Source organism: Vigna unguiculata, chromosome 1, assembly GCF_004118075.2.
Source record: "Vigna unguiculata cultivar IT97K-499-35 chromosome 1, ASM411807v1, whole genome shotgun sequence".
Lineage (NCBI taxonomy): Eukaryota > Viridiplantae > Streptophyta > Magnoliopsida > Fabales > Fabaceae > Vigna > Vigna unguiculata.
In genome coordinates, this window is record NC_040279.1 from 37,115,059 (window position 1) to 37,135,976 (window position 20,918).

The window sequence follows — 20,918 nt, forward strand, 5'->3', positions numbered from 1 at the left end:
ATCCAAGTAAAGTTTGCAATTACAATTACAAAGATGTCTGGTACGGAATGCTGGTTCGAGGCACCCAATCATCCCCATCCAAGAAGCTAGAGACAGTAAAATTGGCTGCATCAGTGGCATCAATAACATGAAACCCAGACCAATTAACTCGGTTTGCAGTGTTTGAACCAGGACCCATGTTATCATATTCTGCGTAGTACAATGTGCTGAGTGCGAAACTCCCATTCCATTCATGCCAACCAGCAGGAGCTATCAAACTATCCATGAAAGACCGTATATAAACAGTTCTTGAGTACTCCTTCCATGGCCTTCCAAGGTATGTTTCCACAGTTCCAACCTTTGGAGCCAAATCCTGTGCAGCTTTTATGGTGGCATTTTGTATGGAAATGCCTGTGTTTTGGTTTGGATCAGTTCGACCTTGTGCAGTGATGGCATTGAATTGTCCACTCAATGGAAGGCGAGGATACATGTTGCAGTTTTGCAAAACAACAGCTGCATTTCCAAATATGAAGTCAACTGTGCCATATATGTCACATTCTCGATAAAACTGTCTCAGAGAATGAGTGTATAAAGTGTCTTGGTACCCTTCGAAACTACAGCTATAGAAGGTGGACATATCTGCTCCATTTCTTACTGCAACTGCTTGGTGCTTGCTTGGCCCAGCAGTGTTGCGGAATGTTATGTTCACAGCTACGAATCCTTGTCCTACCACAGCTGAAAAAAGTCACCAACAAGTTAATTAACATGTTAGAGGGTGATTTCGATGAAATGTTAACATGTTTATTTAGGATGTTATTATGCTTACCAAATGTGGCTGAGTTGAATGTTGTAGAGCCATCCACAACGTTGTGATCGCCAGTTATAATTGTCCGATTGATTCCATTTCCAATTAACATCAAGAACTTCTTGTTTTTGGCTATGGATACATACTCTTGATATATACCCTCACTGATAACAATAATGAAGTAGCCATCGGTAACAGCTGTGTTATTTGGTGCTGCAGCTATGGCATCGTTTATGGTGGTAAAGTTTCCAGTTCCATCTTTACTAACCACCACAATGTCACTCACCAAAACGCTTTCACTGTCATCCGATGTTTGTAGTAGTTTTCTCCCCTGACCTTTCGCAGAATCATAAATGGCGCGAACTTTGTTCGACATACCATCATTCTGGATGGCTCCATGGGGTTGCCATATTCTGTTCTCAGGAACCCAAGCCTTGGTGAACAAATAAAGTGAGACACTGTTAAGCTTCATATCATCCAAGAGTTGGGAAAAAAGACCATTCTTCACTCTTGGATCTGAAGCCGAGGTTTGAAGACCGTCTAAACAAGTTTGCTGATTTGTCAAAACAGCACTAAGCAATGTGTGAACATCGTCTGTTTGAGAGGTGGGAAGAACATCCTTAGCTTTATCAACAGTGTCAAGTGTCGTCGATAAGTATTCAAAGTTTAGTTCAGAAAGTATTTGGCAATCTTCAAGAGCGAGGATTGTGGGTTGGGAGAGAGAGGAGGGATTTTGAAGATATGAGTACATCGTGTTCAAGAACTTACGAGACTGGGACAGGGATTTTCGAACAGAAATTTGGCAATACTCATATATGCTGCCATTTTGATTAGCAAGAACAAATTTGCAGTAAGAAGGGTCCAAGGTCGAGTGGCATAGGGTTTCTGGTGGAACAACTGCATGGCTATTATCAGCTATGGAAATCGAGGTGAAGAAGGATAGCAGAAGGGAAACGAAGAGTGTGAGAGCGTAAAAGCTGTTAAAAGCCATAGCCATTGGTGTATTTGGATGGAAGAATAACAAATAAGAGTTGTTTGTAGCTTGAAGATGTGATGAATGCACAGATAGTTGGGTTCTTATATAGGGCTGGGTGACGAATTTGTGTGATTAAAATTATGAGGGTTAATGTGGTGATGAATGCATGGCATAAAGGAAGTCAACTTTAAGGAATTTTCGTTACCTACTTTGTGTTGATGTGGCGACCACTAACATAGTCAACAGCTCTAAATCAAACTGTATGTATATCAGAAATGTTTTGATTAAGAATTTAGGACGAACATTCATTAGGTTTGAAGCATCATGCATGTATGCAAACATTCATAAGAATGTTATGTGTATTTCTTTAAATTGGTAGGAAGATTTGTTTGGTAACGGACTTATCACATAAGGAATTGGATATGATTTTAAGGTTGTGAATGGTGGGGTTGGTTCCCAGCAATCACAAGACACGGGAACGCAAAACATAAGAATAACTAAACTAAAGTGGATTGTTTGATGAATATCAGACAACATTGTGTTGCGCCGAAATATCCCACGGAAAGTCAATGTTTTTGGTGATCTCGTAGAATGTTGCAAATAGAATAATATTTGAGAGATTCTCAGGAATGTATGTGGTCAGATAATTTCCGCATGCGACAGAGCCATGTATGCTTAATATATAACGTGATAATCAACATCTCTTTGTATTATCGTTTTTTTTTTTTTGTTTATTTTCTGACCTGTGTCCACCAAACCAACCCCTGGACCTAATTATTTTGCTTTTGGGAGATGATATAAGGAAAAGTAAATAAATGAATGTGAAAAGATACAGAGGAAAATATATATATATATATATATATATATATATATATATATATATATATGCGAAGATGCAAATAGTTACTTATCCTGCAAATCTGTTCCCTGAAATAATCTATAATCACCTAAAAGCAAACACAAACCCCATTGGCATGTCCATGTGTTTAAACAGTAAATAAGCGCCGTAAACATAGTGTTAGTAACTCGTGTGAATTTATCGACAACGATATCATCGATCAAAAATCGATTAAACCCCGTCACATATACATAAAAAAAAGTTAAAGATTTTAAATTTATGAACAATATGTTCTACATATAAGCTTTTGATTAAGAGTCAATAACATCCACATTAAATTAATACTGAGTTTAGAATATTTAAAATAATTTAGCTAATTCATATGCTAATTTTATTTTAATATCTATTTGAGTTTAGCGTTGATTTAACTTATCTAACATAATAATCTAAAACCATTGTTTATTATGAGATTTACTTAAATGTTTGTCTCATAGGCCAAAAGGAAAGTAAACTAAGAATATATTTAATAAGGATATATTTAGACAATTCCAATCAATATATAGATTTTTTTTTAAATAATTAAAAAAAATATAAGTATAAAGTTACGTCCAAAATAGTTGGTATAAAACTGTTAGGTAGGTCAACAATTTATTGGATCCACACTCATCTAACTAAGAAAAATAAAATAGATATTTTATTTTATTAGTTTGTGACCCATTATTGTAATTTAAATATGCAATCCTTACATCAAGTTTGTTATGAAAGCAAAATGAGTGAGAAATAAAGAGACAAAAGTTATGAGTACACTCTGATGAGAAAAGAAAGAAGTCATCAGAGAGAATGAAAAAGAAGAAAAAATCAACCAGTTTATCATATGCAAATCTATACAGAAAAGCTACATTTGAGAAAATGTTTTATTCCTCCCTCTTCTTATATATTGGGGTTCACCCTATTATTTATTTAGAGTACCCATTGGGTTTGTTATTCACCTTATTGCTCAAAAAAATAGTTCTCTATTGATCTTTAGATTCTCTAAGAAAAATTGTGGTGTACCTATTAATTATTATTAGTGGAAGTTCTTATTAGACAAAGTTGTGTGCTACTGAGATTTTTCCATATTATAAATTTTAGTGTTTATTAGTTTTTTCCTTCCTTATTTTATGCATTTTATTATTTTACATATTATTTTTTTAGAGAACATTTGATCTTGATTTTGCTTTCGATTTTGTTTTCTTTTTTGAGATTTTTCCAACAAAAACCAACCCAAAATATCTACTCTGAACTTATTAATATTTCACAGTCCTTCAAATATATATCTTTCAGATTATGGAATTTTCTTCACAAAAATCAATAATCACTTAAGATATCAACTTTTCTTTTTAAGTGATTAAGATATCGTTCATATTATCACTCTAAGCAGCGTCATAATACTTATCTAAGAATGGTGAAACAAGGTTCAAAGACGCTTAATCAAAATATACGTTCTTAAAACTGACAGTACATTTCTCTAACATCAAAATTTATAATTTTTTTTTATCAGCATCAAAATTTATAAAATAATACAGAATTATCGTGGTTCCCAATAGTTTCTACATACAATACTTAGTTAAGTATTACTAATAATTTTTTTTACTCTCTATTTTAAAAATATTCAATTTAAGCTTTTTGTTTTATTTTTACTCTATTAGTGATATTGAAAACATTGTATATTTTTTGGGACATTTTTAAGCCTTATTAGATCAGCAAATTAAAAGTTAAATAAGTACTTAGTTGAAAATTCTTTTTACTGCGTGTTAACCTGATATAAATAGTAAAATTTTGAAATTATGAAAACAAAAAATTACACTTGTTAAAATACACTTCTTTGTTAAAATTGATTAAGGAATGAATTTTTAAGTCTAATTCAATTTTATAACCTACAAAATTAATTTAAAAATAAGACTTGCACTTATTTATATATGTATTTTAAATTGACTTTATCATTAATCAAAGTAAAACTTATAACACAAGTATATACTTTTTAAATAATAGTTAAATAAATCATTAATAACAATATACATCTAATGAAACTACAATGAAATTCACAAAAATCAACTTAACATCTAATTACAACTATTAAAGTGATTTTTTCAAGACAATAATTAATATATATCCGTCAGTAAAAATATGTTTATTAATTTTCGTAAATAACAAGGAATCAATCACAACCTTACATTGGAGTACATTTTAGTTATTTATAAATACAACAGAGAAACAATTTTGCATCGGATTACAAAAACTGTTAAGCAACTTTGCTCTTATTACACGTAACTAGCTCGCAACTTGAATGTTTGATTATATCAATCCACTACTGTATGGAACGCCAGTTTGAGGAAGCCAACTATCCCCGCCCAAGAAGTTAGACACAGTAAAGTTAGCCGCATCAGTAGCATTGATAACATGATAACCAGACCACGTTACACGGTTTTGGGTGCTTGAACCAGGTCCTGTGTTATTGTACTCTGCATAGTATAAGGTGGTTAGGGCAAAATCCCCACTCCATAGATGCCACCCAGCAGGATTTATCAAACTATCCATGAAACTCTGCATATAAACTGTTCTTGAGTACTCTTTCCATGGCCTCCCAAGATATGTTTGCACGCTACCAACTGCGGGAGCCAAATCAGCAGCAGCTTTTATAGTTGCGTTCTGAATAGAAGTGCCTGTGTTTTGATTTGGGTCTGTTCTGCCTTGTGCAGTGATGGCGTTGAATTGACCACTCAAGGGAAGCCGTGGATACATGTTACATGTTTGGAAAACAACCGCAGCATTTCCGAATATGAAGTCAACGGTACCGTAGATGTCACATTCACGGTAAAACTGTCTAAGGGAATGCGTGTACAAGGTGTCTTGATACCCCTCGAAGCTGCAGCTGTAAAAAGTTGACAAATCAGCTCCGTTTCTCACTGCAACCGCTTGGTTCTTGCTTGGCCCAGCAGTGTTTCGGAATGTCATGTTAACAGCTACAAACCCTTGTGCTACCACAGCTACAAGTCGCACCAAATTTCATGTTAAATATTTTTCTTTTCAAAAATTCAATACAAAAGTTAAAACGACAACGCTAGGAAGACATACCAAATGTTGCTGAGTTGAATGTTGTGAAGTTATCGACAACGTTGTGATCACCGGTGATAATCGTTTGATTGATCCCATCTCCGATCATCATCAAGTACTTCTTGTTTTTGGGTATGGAGACATACTCCTGGTACACACCTGCAGTGACTAAAATTAAAAAGTAACCAGCAGAAGCAGCTGTGTTATTTGGCGCAGCTGCTATAGCATCGTTGATGGTAGTGAAGGTCCCGTTTCCGTCCTGACTAACAACCACAATATCGCTGACCAGTACACTCTCGCTGCTATCTTGAAGCAGTTTTCTGCCGTGACCTCTAGCAGAATCATAGATGGCACGTACACGGTTAGACATCCTCAATGGTAAACGACCGTTGTGGAACTCCAAGTGTCTCCCATTGGGTTGCCACGATGTTGAGATTTTCTTCTCAGGCACCCAACCCTTGATGAACAGGTCAAGGGAAACACTGTGAAGCTTCGTGTCATCAGAGAGTGATGAGAGAAGTTCACTCTTCACTCTTTCATCGGAAGCTGTGCTCTGTAAGCTTTCTAAACACGTTTCTTGGTTTGTCAAAGTGGCACTAAGCATGGTTTGCTGGTCTTCAGCTTCAGTGGTGGGAAGATCATCGCTAGCTTTATCGACATTGTCGAGTGCGTTTGATAAGTATTCGAAGTTTTGTTCAGCGAGGAATTGACAGTCTTCAAGGGCGCGAGTTGTGGGAAGAGACAAAGAGGATCTGTCTTGGAGGAATGAGTTTACTAGGTTTAAGAATTTGCGGGACTGGGACAAGGACTTTCGGACAGAAATTCGACCATAGTCAAAGATTGTGCCGTTTTGATTAGCAAGCAGGGTTTTGCAGTAGGAAGGATGTACGGTGGATTTGCACAAAGTTTCTGGGGGAACAACATCACGTTTATTATTAGAAGCTATGGAAATCGGTGACAAGGAGGATAACACAAGAGAAACACAGAGCGTAAGAAAGGACAGGTTCTTAAAAGCCATTGGGTTATTGAAAGAAGGAAACTTGAGGAGCTTGCAGCTATAAGAATGTATGGGAATGAAATTTACGTTGTTGGGAGCCATTATATATAGGCCAAGACGAAGACCAACTTGATATTATAAAATTGTTGGTCGTAAATCGGAATCTGAAATTAGAATGATGGCTACCATGAACTCAATGAACTGCTACCAACTCGCGATAATGAAAATATTTTCCAAGTCGTTGAGTAGAAATTCATTGAACTAGCTATAATCGTGCATGTATGCAATAAATGGTGGTTTTATTCGTATACATATCCTAAAATTAAAAAAATTAAAAATAAAAGAACTTGTGTTCGACAAATAAAAGAACTTAAAAATAATAGTAATATTATACGAAATTAAAATTAAAAATTTATTGATATAATATTCCTTTTAAATACTAAAATCAAATTAAGCTACAGTGAGAGTTTTGGTCGCTTGCTTATCTGATAGCATCGAATATTATTTTATTTTGTCAACTTTGAGGTTGGTTCCGAGCAGTCATATGACACGTAAACACGAAAAACAAGTCACGTACAAACATCGCTTATTTGACCAAGATATGAGATCATTGTATCGTCTCGTGGACAGTGTATATGACAAAAATAAATACCGAAGGTTGGATGTTAATTAGCAACGACAAAGTAATAACAATAAAATTTTGTGATAAATAATAATAATAATAATATTATTATTTAATTTTAGTTCAAAATTATTATTGTTTTCAAAATTAAGAGCTAATTAACATTTTCTTAAATTATATCTTTACAAAAAATTTAAGAAAATAACATTATCATTAAAATATTTATTTTTTTCAATATTACTATTAACGATGTATTCAATTCATAATAATCTTCAGAGGACCGCTAACGTATGTATAGCTCGTGATCAACGTCTGATATTAGTAATTAGTATTTTAGACATTAATCTGACTTTTTAATAATCGATAATTTACACTCTCAAAAGATTAGCTCTATGATTTTTTTTATTATGCATAGGATGTTGATCATTAGTTTCTATTTGTTATATTATGTCAACCCCAACCTTTAGGTTTTGTCTCGAGGTGCAACGTTGAAGACCCTAATATTAGGTTTATGTATTATTCACAGTTTTGTACCAAAAGTATACAAAATATTCAAAGTTGTGTCGTAGAAAAGGCTTATGTATTATTTTATATGATTATTCTAAATAAATTGAGATTAGTGTCTCGTTTTATATCTCTTATTTAAATCAAAATACGATATATGATTAAAAAATATTACACGTTAGTTTTTTTAAGTGTTATATTAACGTTAAATAAATTTTAAATATTTTGTGATATATCAATTAAGTGAAATTATAATAGTAGTAATAATAATAGTTTATAATGAGAATTTAAAGTAATTTTTAATTAAGGATGTAAAGACTTATATTGGTTAATATAAAAACAAGTTAATTTAATCTGACTTATTTTTTTATGAGTAAGAATTTTGGTAGTTTGGTTCAACTTACTTATATATAATGATGAACGAGTTAAGTAGGTTGAGTCATTTAAAAACACTTTATTATGTTAGACTTATTTTATTTTATATATTTAGTAAAAGATAATTAAATTGAATTAACTTGTATATAAAGTAAAAACAATATGTTTGTCTATCTGGTACTAAACATTAATCACAATAGAAAGTGATGTTATAAAAATAAATAAGTAAAAATGAAAGGTTAATTTAATAATTAGGTAAAGAAATATGTAGAACTTGTGCTGGAATATCTACAAACAGAAAACCAAACACACCCATAATAATTCATCAAATATCACATAAATAAATTTATATTACATTAAACAAAAAATTCAAAAATCATTGTTATGACATGGAAAAAGATTTGGAAAACTAAAATCTGAGTTACCCATTGTTTACTCTACAACCAACTTGCAAGATTGCTTGCATTCACAACTTGGACCAAATTCTTGCAAGTTTTGACGGATTTAAGCCTTTCAGCCATGGAAAACCCTAAATAAAGATATTTTACATTCTAATTACCCCCTTTCCTTTTTTCCGAGTATCTTCCATCAACAGCTAAATCTAATTCTTTCAAGACATTAAAATTGTGGATTTGTATAACTAAGTTCAAATAAAAATAAAGTTAAACAATTTCATTTTAAACTATTGATGTAATTATATAGTTGAGCACATGAATTAATTACAATTGGGATAGAGTTCCTTCATCCAAATTTTACTTAAGATAACTCAAAACAATATAGAAATTGTTGCAGGTCGCACAATTGTCCGCGGAAGTCAGATGGATCAAGTCACAATACAAGTGAGATTCGTGGTAGAACAATTGCAGAGGAGGAGATTATTACAAATGATATCAATTATCCCATGGTAGAGGCCAAGTAGGCTGAGTCACAATTGAATTGTGACGCTTGGGTTGTTACATTATTCGGTAAAAAGAGATGTACCCTTACTAATAGTTATAGCTTTTCGTCAAGTAGTAAGCGCTTATTGTTGCAGGTGGCATCAATTGTCTCGTGACAGAGGCCAAGTGAGTCAGGTCATAATTGAATCGTGACACTTGAGCTGTTACACTCTTAAGTAAAAATAGTTGTATTCTGACTAATGAGTATAGTTTTTTGTCTAATGGTAAGCATTTGATCCTAACAATTGGTACGAGAGTTAAGGTCACAAGTTTGATTTTTGATGACAATTGTTAAGGGGGAGATTGAGTTTGAAAACATTGATTTGTTAGAATAATGTGAGATGGTGGAATTGGAAAATGTAGTGAGATGTTCTTCTTGATGATCATGTAAAAAACATATCTAAAGCTTAAAATGCGTTATAGTTATGTTACACTATTACTCCTAGCTTAAATCTTTATTTGAAAGGAATAAAGCTTTTAAAATTGCGTATTCCTCTCAAAACACTCTACACGTGCAGCTGTCATTTCAGACTTAATTTGCCATTGCAAATTAGAGAAAGTCCATGCTGCATTGTTCCTTCCATTGAAAAAGAACTTTTGCTTTTATTGCAGACTAAGATCTAATTAAATTTCATAAATCTAACATTTCCATAAGGTCCACCATTTTGGAAATGCAAGTTGCTAAATTTAAAGCCTATATCATGGGGTATCATATGATTCTCCACAAGTCCGGTTTCTGAATCATGACATGGAAGTCCTAAGAATTGAAATGAATTGTCTTATCACATAAATATTAATTAAGAATATTTGCAATTCTTTTCGATAATTGAATTTTTTTTTTAAACATTGAATAATCTTAAAATTTCAATCGGGTGAGGCCATACATCCAAATTTACTTCAAATTTCTTGGGATCGGTGACTTTTATTTGCTCAGGGGTGAGCTATTAATTGCTTAACCACATTTACACTATTTATTGATTTTAATATTTGTTATATGACTCTCATCTACCAACAGAAAAATCTCTCATATTTTCCTGCTAACTTAATTACTGTAGTTCGGATTAAATAAACTTATTAAGTGTGAGTGTGGCAAAAAGAAAGAAAGAAATTTCAAATCTAGAAGAGGAGATAAAGACACGGATGTTTATATGTGAATCCTATCCAAGTGATGAACGACTCAAGCTTAAAAGCGTATCTGGGGAAGTATTAGTTGCTGAACAATATAAGAGTTGAACTTATTACAACTTTTGCATTGTTTAAGACACAAATTCTAGCTTGACCCTTTATTTTCGTGTTAATGGCTTAAAAAATAAACTTGACTTTGTGTGAAGATCTGATCTGGCTCAAGTACCCAACAACTTGAGATTAAACATCTCTTCACTTCACAAGTTGGAACAAAAGCTCCTTTTGTAAATATAGTATTACAGCGAAGGCGTTGAAGAGAATCAAAGTTTACCTTAAAATCAAAATAAGAAAAAATGAGGTTACAGCGCAGGGTTCACTGATCTACCTGTCAACTCAATTTACATAATCTTCATGTGCACGTATATTATTATTCATGCATTAACTAACTTTCGTGAACACTGCCAAGATAAACTGGGTTTTTAGTGTTAATATAATTAATTTTCAACTTCTTCTTTTATTAATTAGTGTTTTAGTTTGCACCTGGGACAATGACGCGTTTGTTCCTTATGCTGTGCTTTGACCGTCTAATAAGGACAAAAATGTTAAGAATCTTAGTCGTAAGTTAATTAGATCTGAACAAATGACTACGAAATAGAATTGTCAAAAGCCCTAGTTGTTTCATACCCTACCTGGCATGGACTTTAAGGGCTTCTAATAATAAATTTCCAATAAACTTAACTTAACAAAAGGATTTGGCCGAATAATATACAAATATCCAGCCTGTAACACGCTCAAAATTTTCTAAGCCGGTGTTTTCTTAAAACATTAATGTCAAATAGATGCGAAATATAAATCATGGTACTAAATAGATGAGAACACTCAGTTTATAATGCAGAGGGTAGCCCAAAAATCTGACTCTCAAAACACATTATATATAATTTTGACTCACTCGTTTAAGAAATTAATTGTTATGTGATATGTTAAGTTTTTAGGCACTTCGGTTTTCAATGTTTTTTGTCAGCCAAAAAAAGCATATAGTTTGGACCGGGATACAAAGAATAGCCCAACTCATATAAATATCCTTACATTAAACTCTCAAACAATGTATTCAATGGATGCAAAGTGTGTGGTTCCTTACCTTGTCCTTCGTAGAGGGACAAGACAAGTTAGCACAGCATAAACAAATCTCTGAATATAGAAGAACTTCAGAGGAAGATCCAAGATCTCACAATAATTGTAGCATCATAAATTAGATCATGGGCACCCGAATTTTTAATGTGGAAAACTTAATAGGAGGTAAACACTTACAGTTTTGACTGTTGAGACAAAAACACAAGCATAATCAAATAATCTGAAGTGAAATTTCGAAATTTAATTTCGCCAATCATATTTGTATTGTTAAAGATGATTACTTCATAAAGAAAGCATGAAACACGTAGTATAAAAAAAGCACCTGAAAATCCATTTCCCTTTTCATTTCAATTTTTTTTTTATTCGACAATGATCTCCTAGTTTCACAGTGTATTATACTTGATATTGTGCACATCAGAGTATACACTACCAATAAATGCATAAAAAATATTTAATATCTAATTTCTTACATTTAAAAATTTTGGTTTAATACTGGATTTATTATAAATAATAAGTGTATATATTGTCTTAGCTTTTTTCACGTAAGATCATTGGAACATTCTTTTATAATGTTTTCGTCACAATACGAATTTCTTCTCTCACTCATCTCGCACGATTCATATGCTGAGGATGTGTTTACCAACTATTATGACAAAAAGCTACACTAATTATTTCTTCAACTAGTTAATATTGTAATAAAGATACGATAATTCTTCGGCTTATTTATGAAAAGGGTGCAGATTTGATTTGATATTACGAAAATGGGCAATTCTTAAATGTATTATACAGAAGTAGAATAAGTTGCGGAGGCTAGACCTTTGAAAAAAAGTTAAAAAAAAATTATAAAATCACGAATAAAAAAGACTTCTCTAGAGTATAGATTTACTGTCTTTAAAGACTTATATGCGGTGTATTAGACAAGTTCTCAAAAAATTTTTGAATCTCAGAACTAGTAAAATAATTCTTAAAAAATAATAAATAAATAAATTTAAGATGAAAGAAAAATATAAAAAGAAAAAAAGATACAACGAATGAGAATGAATGAGAGAATGGAGATGTATGTTTAAGAAAGGAATATAATGCTCTATTTATACAAGGTGAATGAAAGTATAAATGAACCAAAATTCGTGAGCAATCCGATGTTAAAAAACGGCATCCGAAAAAGAGGAAAAAATATCACTCAAATTGTGGGAGCTTTTGTAATATACACGTTATATATATAACATTTTACTCATACCACTGAATTCAAATAACGATAAAACTAAAAATGCGTTTATAAAGTCGTTTAATATAGTATGTCTTCTGGTTTAAAAATCGCTAACCCTCCCTCACACGACTTATCCTATTTTATAACATTTTAAAAAATTATCCATTTTCGTAATAGCGAATAAATCTGCGTCATTTTCGAAATTAAGCCTAATTTGTATCTAGCGTACAATAAATTCAAACTCCTTGTAACATGTTAAACGTCACAATGATAATAAAAAATTATAATGTGTTCTAAATTCAACAAGTATAATTTGATACAATTCATAACTCTAATAATTAATAATTATTTAGGGAAATATGATAAAAATAATTTAGAAAACATTAGTATTCAAATTTTAAGTTCTGACAATAGAATATAAAAACAGTTTTCAATTTATTCAAGAAAAATATTAGTTAAAATTTTAAAAATACTCAAATTTATTATATATATATATATATATAATTTTTTTTAATTGAAAATTTAATCTATTTTCTTCGTTGGCAAGACACGCTAATTTGTTTTCTTAAGATTTTGTTTGAATTAAGGTGAAAATGAAAAAAAAAAAAAGGAAGAATGAAAAAAAAAAAGGAAGAAAGAAAGAAAAAAGGTAGAAAATGAGATTTTTATAGTTTTTTGCGTAATTTACTCTTATGAAAAAAAATACTATATTTATGTTTTTGTGATGATTATAATTTTGATTTTATATTATTTTTTCATTTTTTTCTCTCTTTATCTTTTCATTCATTAATTCTTTTATGACGTTTGATAGAAGAAGAATCATATTTATTTTCTGATATTTTTTATCTTCTTTGAAAATTAAAATACAAAATATAGATTAAAAAAAGCCTAATGTGAAGATTTTTTTTATATAAATAAAATAACCAATACTGAAAATTTACTCTCCAAAATGAAGGGAATGAAGGAAACTTATTTTAAATTAAGTGTTATATATTTTACAAAATATATTTATAAATTATTTTAAATTTATTAAAAACTATGAAATCTGAAAATAAATAAATACTTAAATAAAAAGATGATAGACTATAATTTTTAATAAATTTATTTAATGATAAATAAATTTTAATTTTAATTTTTCTAATAATTAATAATTCAAAATAATGCCTAAATATAAGTATTTTAAGAAATTGAAAGGTTATATTATATACATTATTACAAGCTTAATTTTAAGATTAATTCATCATTATTAAGTCGAAACGGATATTATTAAATTTATCCCCCCTATTAAATCACATTTAAAAAGTTTCTTGTTACAGTTAGCTGAGGATAATTGTGCTGTCGTTGTGCCATGCAAGGTTGGTAATTAGTTGTACCAAAACGGTTGAAACATAAACATAAGTTAGGAAGCACGTTTTGTGTGTGGTTGTAGCAAATGTAGCTCTCGTCTATTTATGATTAAATTAATTTAAATCTCTGGTCAAAAGGATAATTCTTAAACTTTTTATAAATCAATAACTAAAATTCAATTTTTGTTTAAAGATGATATAAATGTCAAGATTAATTTACGAAGATAAGAAAGAAAAAACAGACAAACAAGTTTAAAGGCAAAAATTTAATGTTTCAAAGCATCCAAACAAATTAATATAAAAGAATAGCTATGTTATTTAAATATCATTATAACTTTGATTCATAATATAAGTAGATTGTTTGTTACGTTCATTTTAATAATGGATGCATAAACATTCGAACACTTTCAAATAGATTGAAAATCTTGTAAGTTTATTAACCCACTATAAACAAATTCTCATAGAGTATATTGTATTAATTGAAAAACATTGTAAAAGCATTGAATTAAAATCCTACAAAAACACATATATGTTATTATAAAAGAAAATTAATATGTATCTTATATATTGTAACTTTGTGTGGACGACGAAATTGGAAATTGAAATAATTGAAAAATTTTGTTAGAGTGAGCAATATGCTTTTTAATTATTAAAAATATTAATTTTAAACAATTAATATCTTTGTTTTGATTGTTTAAAACTATGTGTGGTGTTTAATCTTTAGTTTTGATTAGTAAGTTTGTTTACTTTTAATTAGTAGTTAATTTAGTTTAATTAGTAGTTATGACAAGTGTAGTCCTTTTTGTTCTAATAATTTTTTTATTGCAGAACCCCCTCCTCCTTTTAGTTCTAAAATTTTCATGTTTTACCCTATTAATTTTAAAATAAAATTCCATATTGGAAATTCATGTTATACACATGTCATGCAGCCATTTTTACTCTACCGTTGACGTTTTCAATTTCATCACTTACTACAAGTTGGATTTAAAAAAAAAAAAAACTAAACTGTTTAATTTGACGAAATAAGAATTACAGATCAAATTAAATTTTTCAAAAAATTAAAAAAAAAAAAGTAGAATTAAGCTTATATAGTATGTAAAACTTGAGAACCATGTTTCTCCTCTTATCTTTTTATACTCCATTTTTATATCTTAAAGGTTGGATTTATTGACCTAAATTTAAAACTATATAAATCAAATCACCTAAAAGAAAAATAAAAGAACTTCACATGGGCGAAAGCAAAAGGGATATGTGACACAAATAGCATTGCCACGACAAGAGTGATACAAAAAAAAGAAAGCACTCTCAGAAAAGAAGACAGTGAGAGCGAAAAGCCTATTCATGTGTTTTAAAACCTTTTCTCTATCAATTATTATACTAACCACGAGCATCATTCAACATGGGCTATGTTATCATCCAAGTTGAATGATATATATTTTTTATATTAACTAAATAATAACATATAAAAAAAATTATTATAAATTTACTGTGCTGTTTCTTTCTGTATCTATTATTAAATAATCAATAGAAAATGACGTGATGGAGAGTTTTTTTTTTTTTTTTAGTATCGAACATATTGATTAAATTTAGATGAAGAAACAGGAAAGAACAAAAGTAAATTTGAAAAAGAGAAAGTAATTTGCATGAACTTAAAAGACAAATTAAATTAGAAACAGTGAGTGAGATCTAAAGAGAAGCCCCCACTAATTCATTAATGGCAGCAACCACCGACCCTATTTATCCACAGAATTTCTACCACCCCATTTCACACACCAGAGATCCACTGCTATCACTTCCTCTCTTTCTTCTTCTTCTTTCTCTCTACCATATCAAAAATGCTACCTCACATACCCTGCATTCTCTCCGCGGTTCATCTTCTACTCCTTTTTACAGTAACCCAGTTCAGCATCACCGCAGAAGCAACCAGAGCTCTGGAACAAACCCAGCTCCATTTCCATGTAGCAAACTCCACATGCGAGGGAACACTCTACCCGGACCTCTGTGTCTCAACCCTTACCTCTTTCCCGGATCTCACCTCAAAAACCGTACCAGAAATGATATGTTCTGTCGTGAACCACACCATATACGAGGTCACATTGTCCTCCTCCAACTGCAGCGGTCTCCGAAAGAAGCTCCCGGGTCTCAACAAACTGGAACAGCGAGCTCTCGACGACTGCCTCGACCTCTTCGACGAAACCGTGGAGGAGCTCAAAACCACCGTGGCGGATCTCTCCCAAACCACAATAGGGTCGAAGCGTTACCACGACTCGCAGACTCTCTTAAGCGGCGCCATGACCAACCTCTACACGTGTCTGGATGGCTTTGCTTACAGCAAAGGGCACGTGAGGGAGAAGATTGAAGAGGGGCTGCTGGAGATTTCGCATCTCGTGAGCAACTCCTTGGCCATGCTGAAGAAAGTGCCGGAAAAGAAGAAACAGTCTAAGAACGAGATTTTTCCCGAATATGGAAAGATGAAAGACGGGTTCCCGTCGTGGGTTTCCCCTAAAGACCGGAAGTTGCTTCAAGCTCCGGTGAATGAAACGAAGTTCAACCTTGTTGTGGCCAAAGATGGCACTGGCAACTTCACCACTATATCTGAAGCAGTGGCTGCAGCTCCAAACTCCAGCGCAACCAGGCAAGTACTAGCTAGTACTACCACCTTATCCTTCACGTTATCACCTCATTCATCACTAATATGTTTTTCTTTTTTTAATTGAAAAAAAGTTAGTAATATCAAACAAACTCCCCCACCATGTTTTATATATAATGAAAAGAAAGATTCACCAAATCTTTAATGTATGATAGATTATCTGTTATATAATAGCGATAGGATATTAAATGATGCATTGAATGCATTTTCAGAATAAAAGTTAAAAAACGTAAAATAAATAGTTTTGTGTAATATTAATATTAAATTTGTACAATAACATCCAAAACCATATTGATAAAGTTTTGAATTGTTTGACGTTTTATGAAGTGGTAAATTTTGGAAATGTGTAGATTTGTGATACACATAAAAGCTGGGGCATACTTCGAGAACGTGGAGGTAATAAGGAGGAAGACGAATCTGATGTGGGTCGGAGATGGAATTGGAAAGACTGTTGTGAAGGCAAGCAGGAACGTTGTTGATGGCTGGACTACTTTCCAATCTGCCACTGTCGGTGCGTTTTACTCAAACCTTTCCTAATTTCCTTATAACAAAAAGTCCAACAAGTTATTTGTCTTAATTAATGTTCATTCATTTGAAGACAATAATGATAATAATAATATATAGCAACCAATAGAAGAAAAAAGATAGAGAGAAAAGTCATAATTAAAAAATTTCCAGACGACAAAAATATCATTGCTTGAATTATTAGAGCTATTAATAGTAATAGTAAAGGTAAAACAGACATTCGAACGCGTAATCTGGATCAGGTCACGGCACATCCACTTCCGGCAAGACTTTTCAGGATAAAGTGGGAAGCACTTAGACCCTTATCTACATTTTCAGATCCTCTATATAGTAACTTATATTCGAATATCACAATCACGGGCCAGTGTCGGTTCTCTGACAAATATACTGAACAAAATTGCTACTATCGGAACCTGCGCTTTGTCATTTCCTATTTTTTTCATTTCTGGGAAACAAATTAGATTAGAATTAGTTAACTACTTGTTTCAAGTCTAACAATTAAATTCATATATTAAAGCTCATATTAACAATATGATACTCTTGCAACACTCATGACAGTAACAACTGTTTTGTTGACAGTAACATTCTAGGAAGAAGAATTAGAATGTGAATAATTTGGCATAAGAAATGGATGGATTTACAGGATGGACAGCACAAAAAAAAGGAGTAAGAGATATATTGCATAAGAACTTTGTCTTATATATTGAAAAACCAAAAATAACGTGTCCTTCATGACAGGACAACTTGGCCTACATATATTTCGTTTATATTTCATGACAGCTGCCGACAACTCTAACTATAAACACTTACCTCAGCTTTTTGCTTTATCCTTTCGGAAAACATAATGAGTGAAGCTAACTGTTATGCATGGAATTGATGTTTGTGTGGTTCAGCTGTGGTTGGAGACGGATTCATAGCAAAAGGTATAACCTTTGAGAACTCGGCCGGGCCCAGCAAACACCAAGCGGTGGCTCTAAGAAGCGGTGCAGACTTCTCGGCCTTCTACCAGTGCAGCTTTGTGGCCTACCAAGACACGCTCTACGTCCACTCTCTGCGTCAATTCTACCGCGAATGCGACGTTTATGGAACCGTGGACTTCATCTTTGGTAACGCTGCGGCGGTGCTCCAGAACTGCAACTTGTACGCGCGCAAGCCTAATCCAAACCAGAGGAACCTGTTCACCGCACAAGGCAGAGAAGACCCGAACCAAAACACGGGTATTTCCATCATCAACTGCAAGGTTGCAGCAGCTGCTGATTTGATCCCTGTGAAATCTGAGTTCAGGAATTACCTGGGTCGTCCCTGGAAGAAGTATTCGAGGACGGTTTATCTGAATTCTTTGATGGAGGATCTGATAGACCCTGCAGGGTGGTTGGAATGGGATGGGAACTTTGCATTGGATACTTTGTATTATGGAGAGTACAACAATAGAGGTCCTGGTGCAAATACAAGTCGCAGAGTTACGTGGCCTGGTTATAGGGTCATCACCAACTCCACCGAGGCAAGCCAGTTCACCGTTGCAAATTTCATTCAAGGCAATGAATGGTTGAACTCCTATGGCATTCCATTCTTCTCTGGCTTGAGTTGAATACGTGCGTGCTCTTATTCGATAAAAAAACGAGTTGTTTGGTCTTTTTGTTATTTCTGGTGCCAATTAGCAACAAAGTAGAAAGAAATAAATGTTCTCATTATCGTCGATTATGTACTTTCTTTTGTTAGTTCTCAAAATGACTACTCATCAAAATTTGAGATCGAGAACTGCGAAGGAAGAATATAAAAAATGAATAACAATGGGGTTAGGTACGTATGTGTCATTATAGGATTTACGATTTTGTTATAAAATTGAATAAGAAATTTTTGCCAAACAAATTATACGGACAAAATTTGTAATCTTGTGTCAAATCAAGTCAAATTTATGTAGTATTTTTTGTAATTTTTGTCAGATAAATTAAACATATTGGTTTGTAATTTTGGTAAAAAAATTTGCACATGAAAGTTTTTAATTTTTACTAAAAGTTGCATGTTAAATAATAGTTTTTTTTTATTGGGTATTCATACGTAGATCTTAAAGTACGGAACTATAAAAATGTTTTCATTTTTGTTTCTCCTATTATTTATAGGTGTACTCCGACTAGAAAAAAAAGTATTTTTTTATTACGTTATTTATGGATGGGATATATGAGAATTACTCATATAATTATGTATGCATGGTGGTAAAATTTCGGAAATATTTAATACTTTTTTTTGTCGCGGTAGAGAGAAATATCTAAAAACTTCCAAAGCACGCTAATTAGTCAATACAATTAAATATGAGCGATGGTTAACTAAAGTGGTTCCTTGTAGAGCTAAACTCAAAATCAAGTACGGTAAATTCTCTTATTTTGATTTTCAAAGTTTGATACAAATTTAACTGGGATGCAGAGTGATACAAATTTAACTGGGATGCAGAGTGACGGAATCATTGAATGATATAGGGGAGTCATGGCTCCTCCAATTTTTTTTTTGGAATTTATTATATATATATATATATATATATATATATTTTTTAAAATTATATTTATATATTATTTATATTAAATTTATATTATGGAAATTATAATAAAAGATAAATAAAAAATTTAATGGAGATATTGATTTATAAAAGAGATTATCATGAAAGTGTGTGAAGAGAAATAAATACAAAGAGATAGATTGGAAAACAAAAGTTGGAAACACATAGATTGAGATTGAAGTATACATTCTGCATGATCTCTCACAATGTTAGTATCTTATTATGATTTATGTATCTTAGATTTATGATTCTTTTAGATGTTTCTTCCAAATTAAGTTTATCTCAAATTAGTATAAACCTAATTATGATTTTAGGGATTCTTTTATGAAATTGGTATGAATCCTAATTATACTTTTTCTCAAATTATTATAACCCTTAATTATGAAATTTAGGGATTTTGTGTTTCGCTTACTATGGTAATTTTTTTTTTAAGTTTTGAATTTATACTTATTTAATTAAAGTGGTATGAGTTTTGTTATGTTTTGCATTGTGATAATTGTGATTTGTGAATATAAATTTTATTTTTCTAAATAGGTGAGATGTGATAAATTTATATTAGAAAGATTATGATAAAGAGTAAAAAAATTGATTTTTTTTAAAGAAGAAGGTTTGTGATAAAGATGAAAAAAGTGCATATACGTTTAACTTTTCATGAGAACCAAGAATTCAAGACAAAGAAAAACAAATCTCTAAAGTTCTAGAGTTATATATAATGAATTTAAAAATTATTAGAACGTAATCCAGGAAAAGCATCGTCAAATTTGACAATACCACCAAATCAAATTGATGAGGTACGAAGAGCTTATCTAAAATGATATTCATGTTTGGTATCATGATATAATAGCATGATATAATAGCGAATAATAGTCATATTTTTTTGAATTCTACTATTATGTGTGTTTGTTTTAAGAAGAAGAAATGAAGAGAAAAAATGAAAAACTTTTTTTCTAACTAAAAAAATTATATATAACAAATCTAATTTGGCATTCCTAAATATTTTGTCCAAGTTCCGCCACTGGATGCAGACTTATAAATTTTTGGAATCATACTATAATATAAAATACTACAGATCATATAATTATAATATGAAATATTATGGCTATTGAGATTTTTGAGGGATTGTGAAAAATGTGAGAAATATAATATATATGATAGATATAAGAAATATGTTACAGGAAGAACTTGTTATTTTATTTTATTCATATACCCTCTCTATATATAACAAAATGTAATAAAATATAAAATATAAGTAATTG

General features: G+C 31.6%; 3 protein-coding genes across 3 annotated transcripts; 1 reads left to right on the forward strand and 2 right to left on the reverse strand.

Annotated features, from left to right (window-relative positions):
- Positions 1-25: 25 nt before the first annotated feature.
- On the reverse strand, positions 26-1,781 carry LOC114191047 (pectinesterase-like). Its single transcript, XM_028080202.1, has 2 exons — positions 806-1,781; positions 26-714 (listed from the first exon to the last, which is right to left on the reverse strand). Exons 1-2 carry the CDS (start codon positions 1,779-1,781, stop codon positions 26-28), a joined length of 1,665 nt encoding a protein of 554 aa, XP_027936003.1.
- Positions 1,782-4,745: 2,964 nt separating this feature from the next.
- LOC114177914 (probable pectinesterase/pectinesterase inhibitor 20) lies at positions 4,746-6,770 on the reverse strand. Its single transcript, XM_028063517.1, has 2 exons — positions 5,713-6,770; positions 4,746-5,624 (listed from the first exon to the last, which is right to left on the reverse strand). The coding sequence occupies exons 1-2, from the start codon at positions 6,707-6,709 to the stop codon at positions 4,933-4,935; spliced, it is 1,689 nt and encodes a 562-aa protein (XP_027919318.1). The 5' UTR covers positions 6,710-6,770; the 3' UTR covers positions 4,746-4,932.
- An 8,734-nt stretch (positions 6,771-15,504) lies between these two features.
- On the forward strand, positions 15,505-18,914 carry LOC114191445 (pectinesterase-like). Its single transcript, XM_028080620.1, has 3 exons — positions 15,505-16,571; positions 16,937-17,097; positions 18,005-18,914. Exons 1-3 carry the CDS (start codon positions 15,772-15,774, stop codon positions 18,697-18,699), a joined length of 1,656 nt encoding a protein of 551 aa, XP_027936421.1. The 5' UTR covers positions 15,505-15,771; the 3' UTR covers positions 18,700-18,914.
- Positions 18,915-20,918: the final 2,004 nt, after the last annotated feature.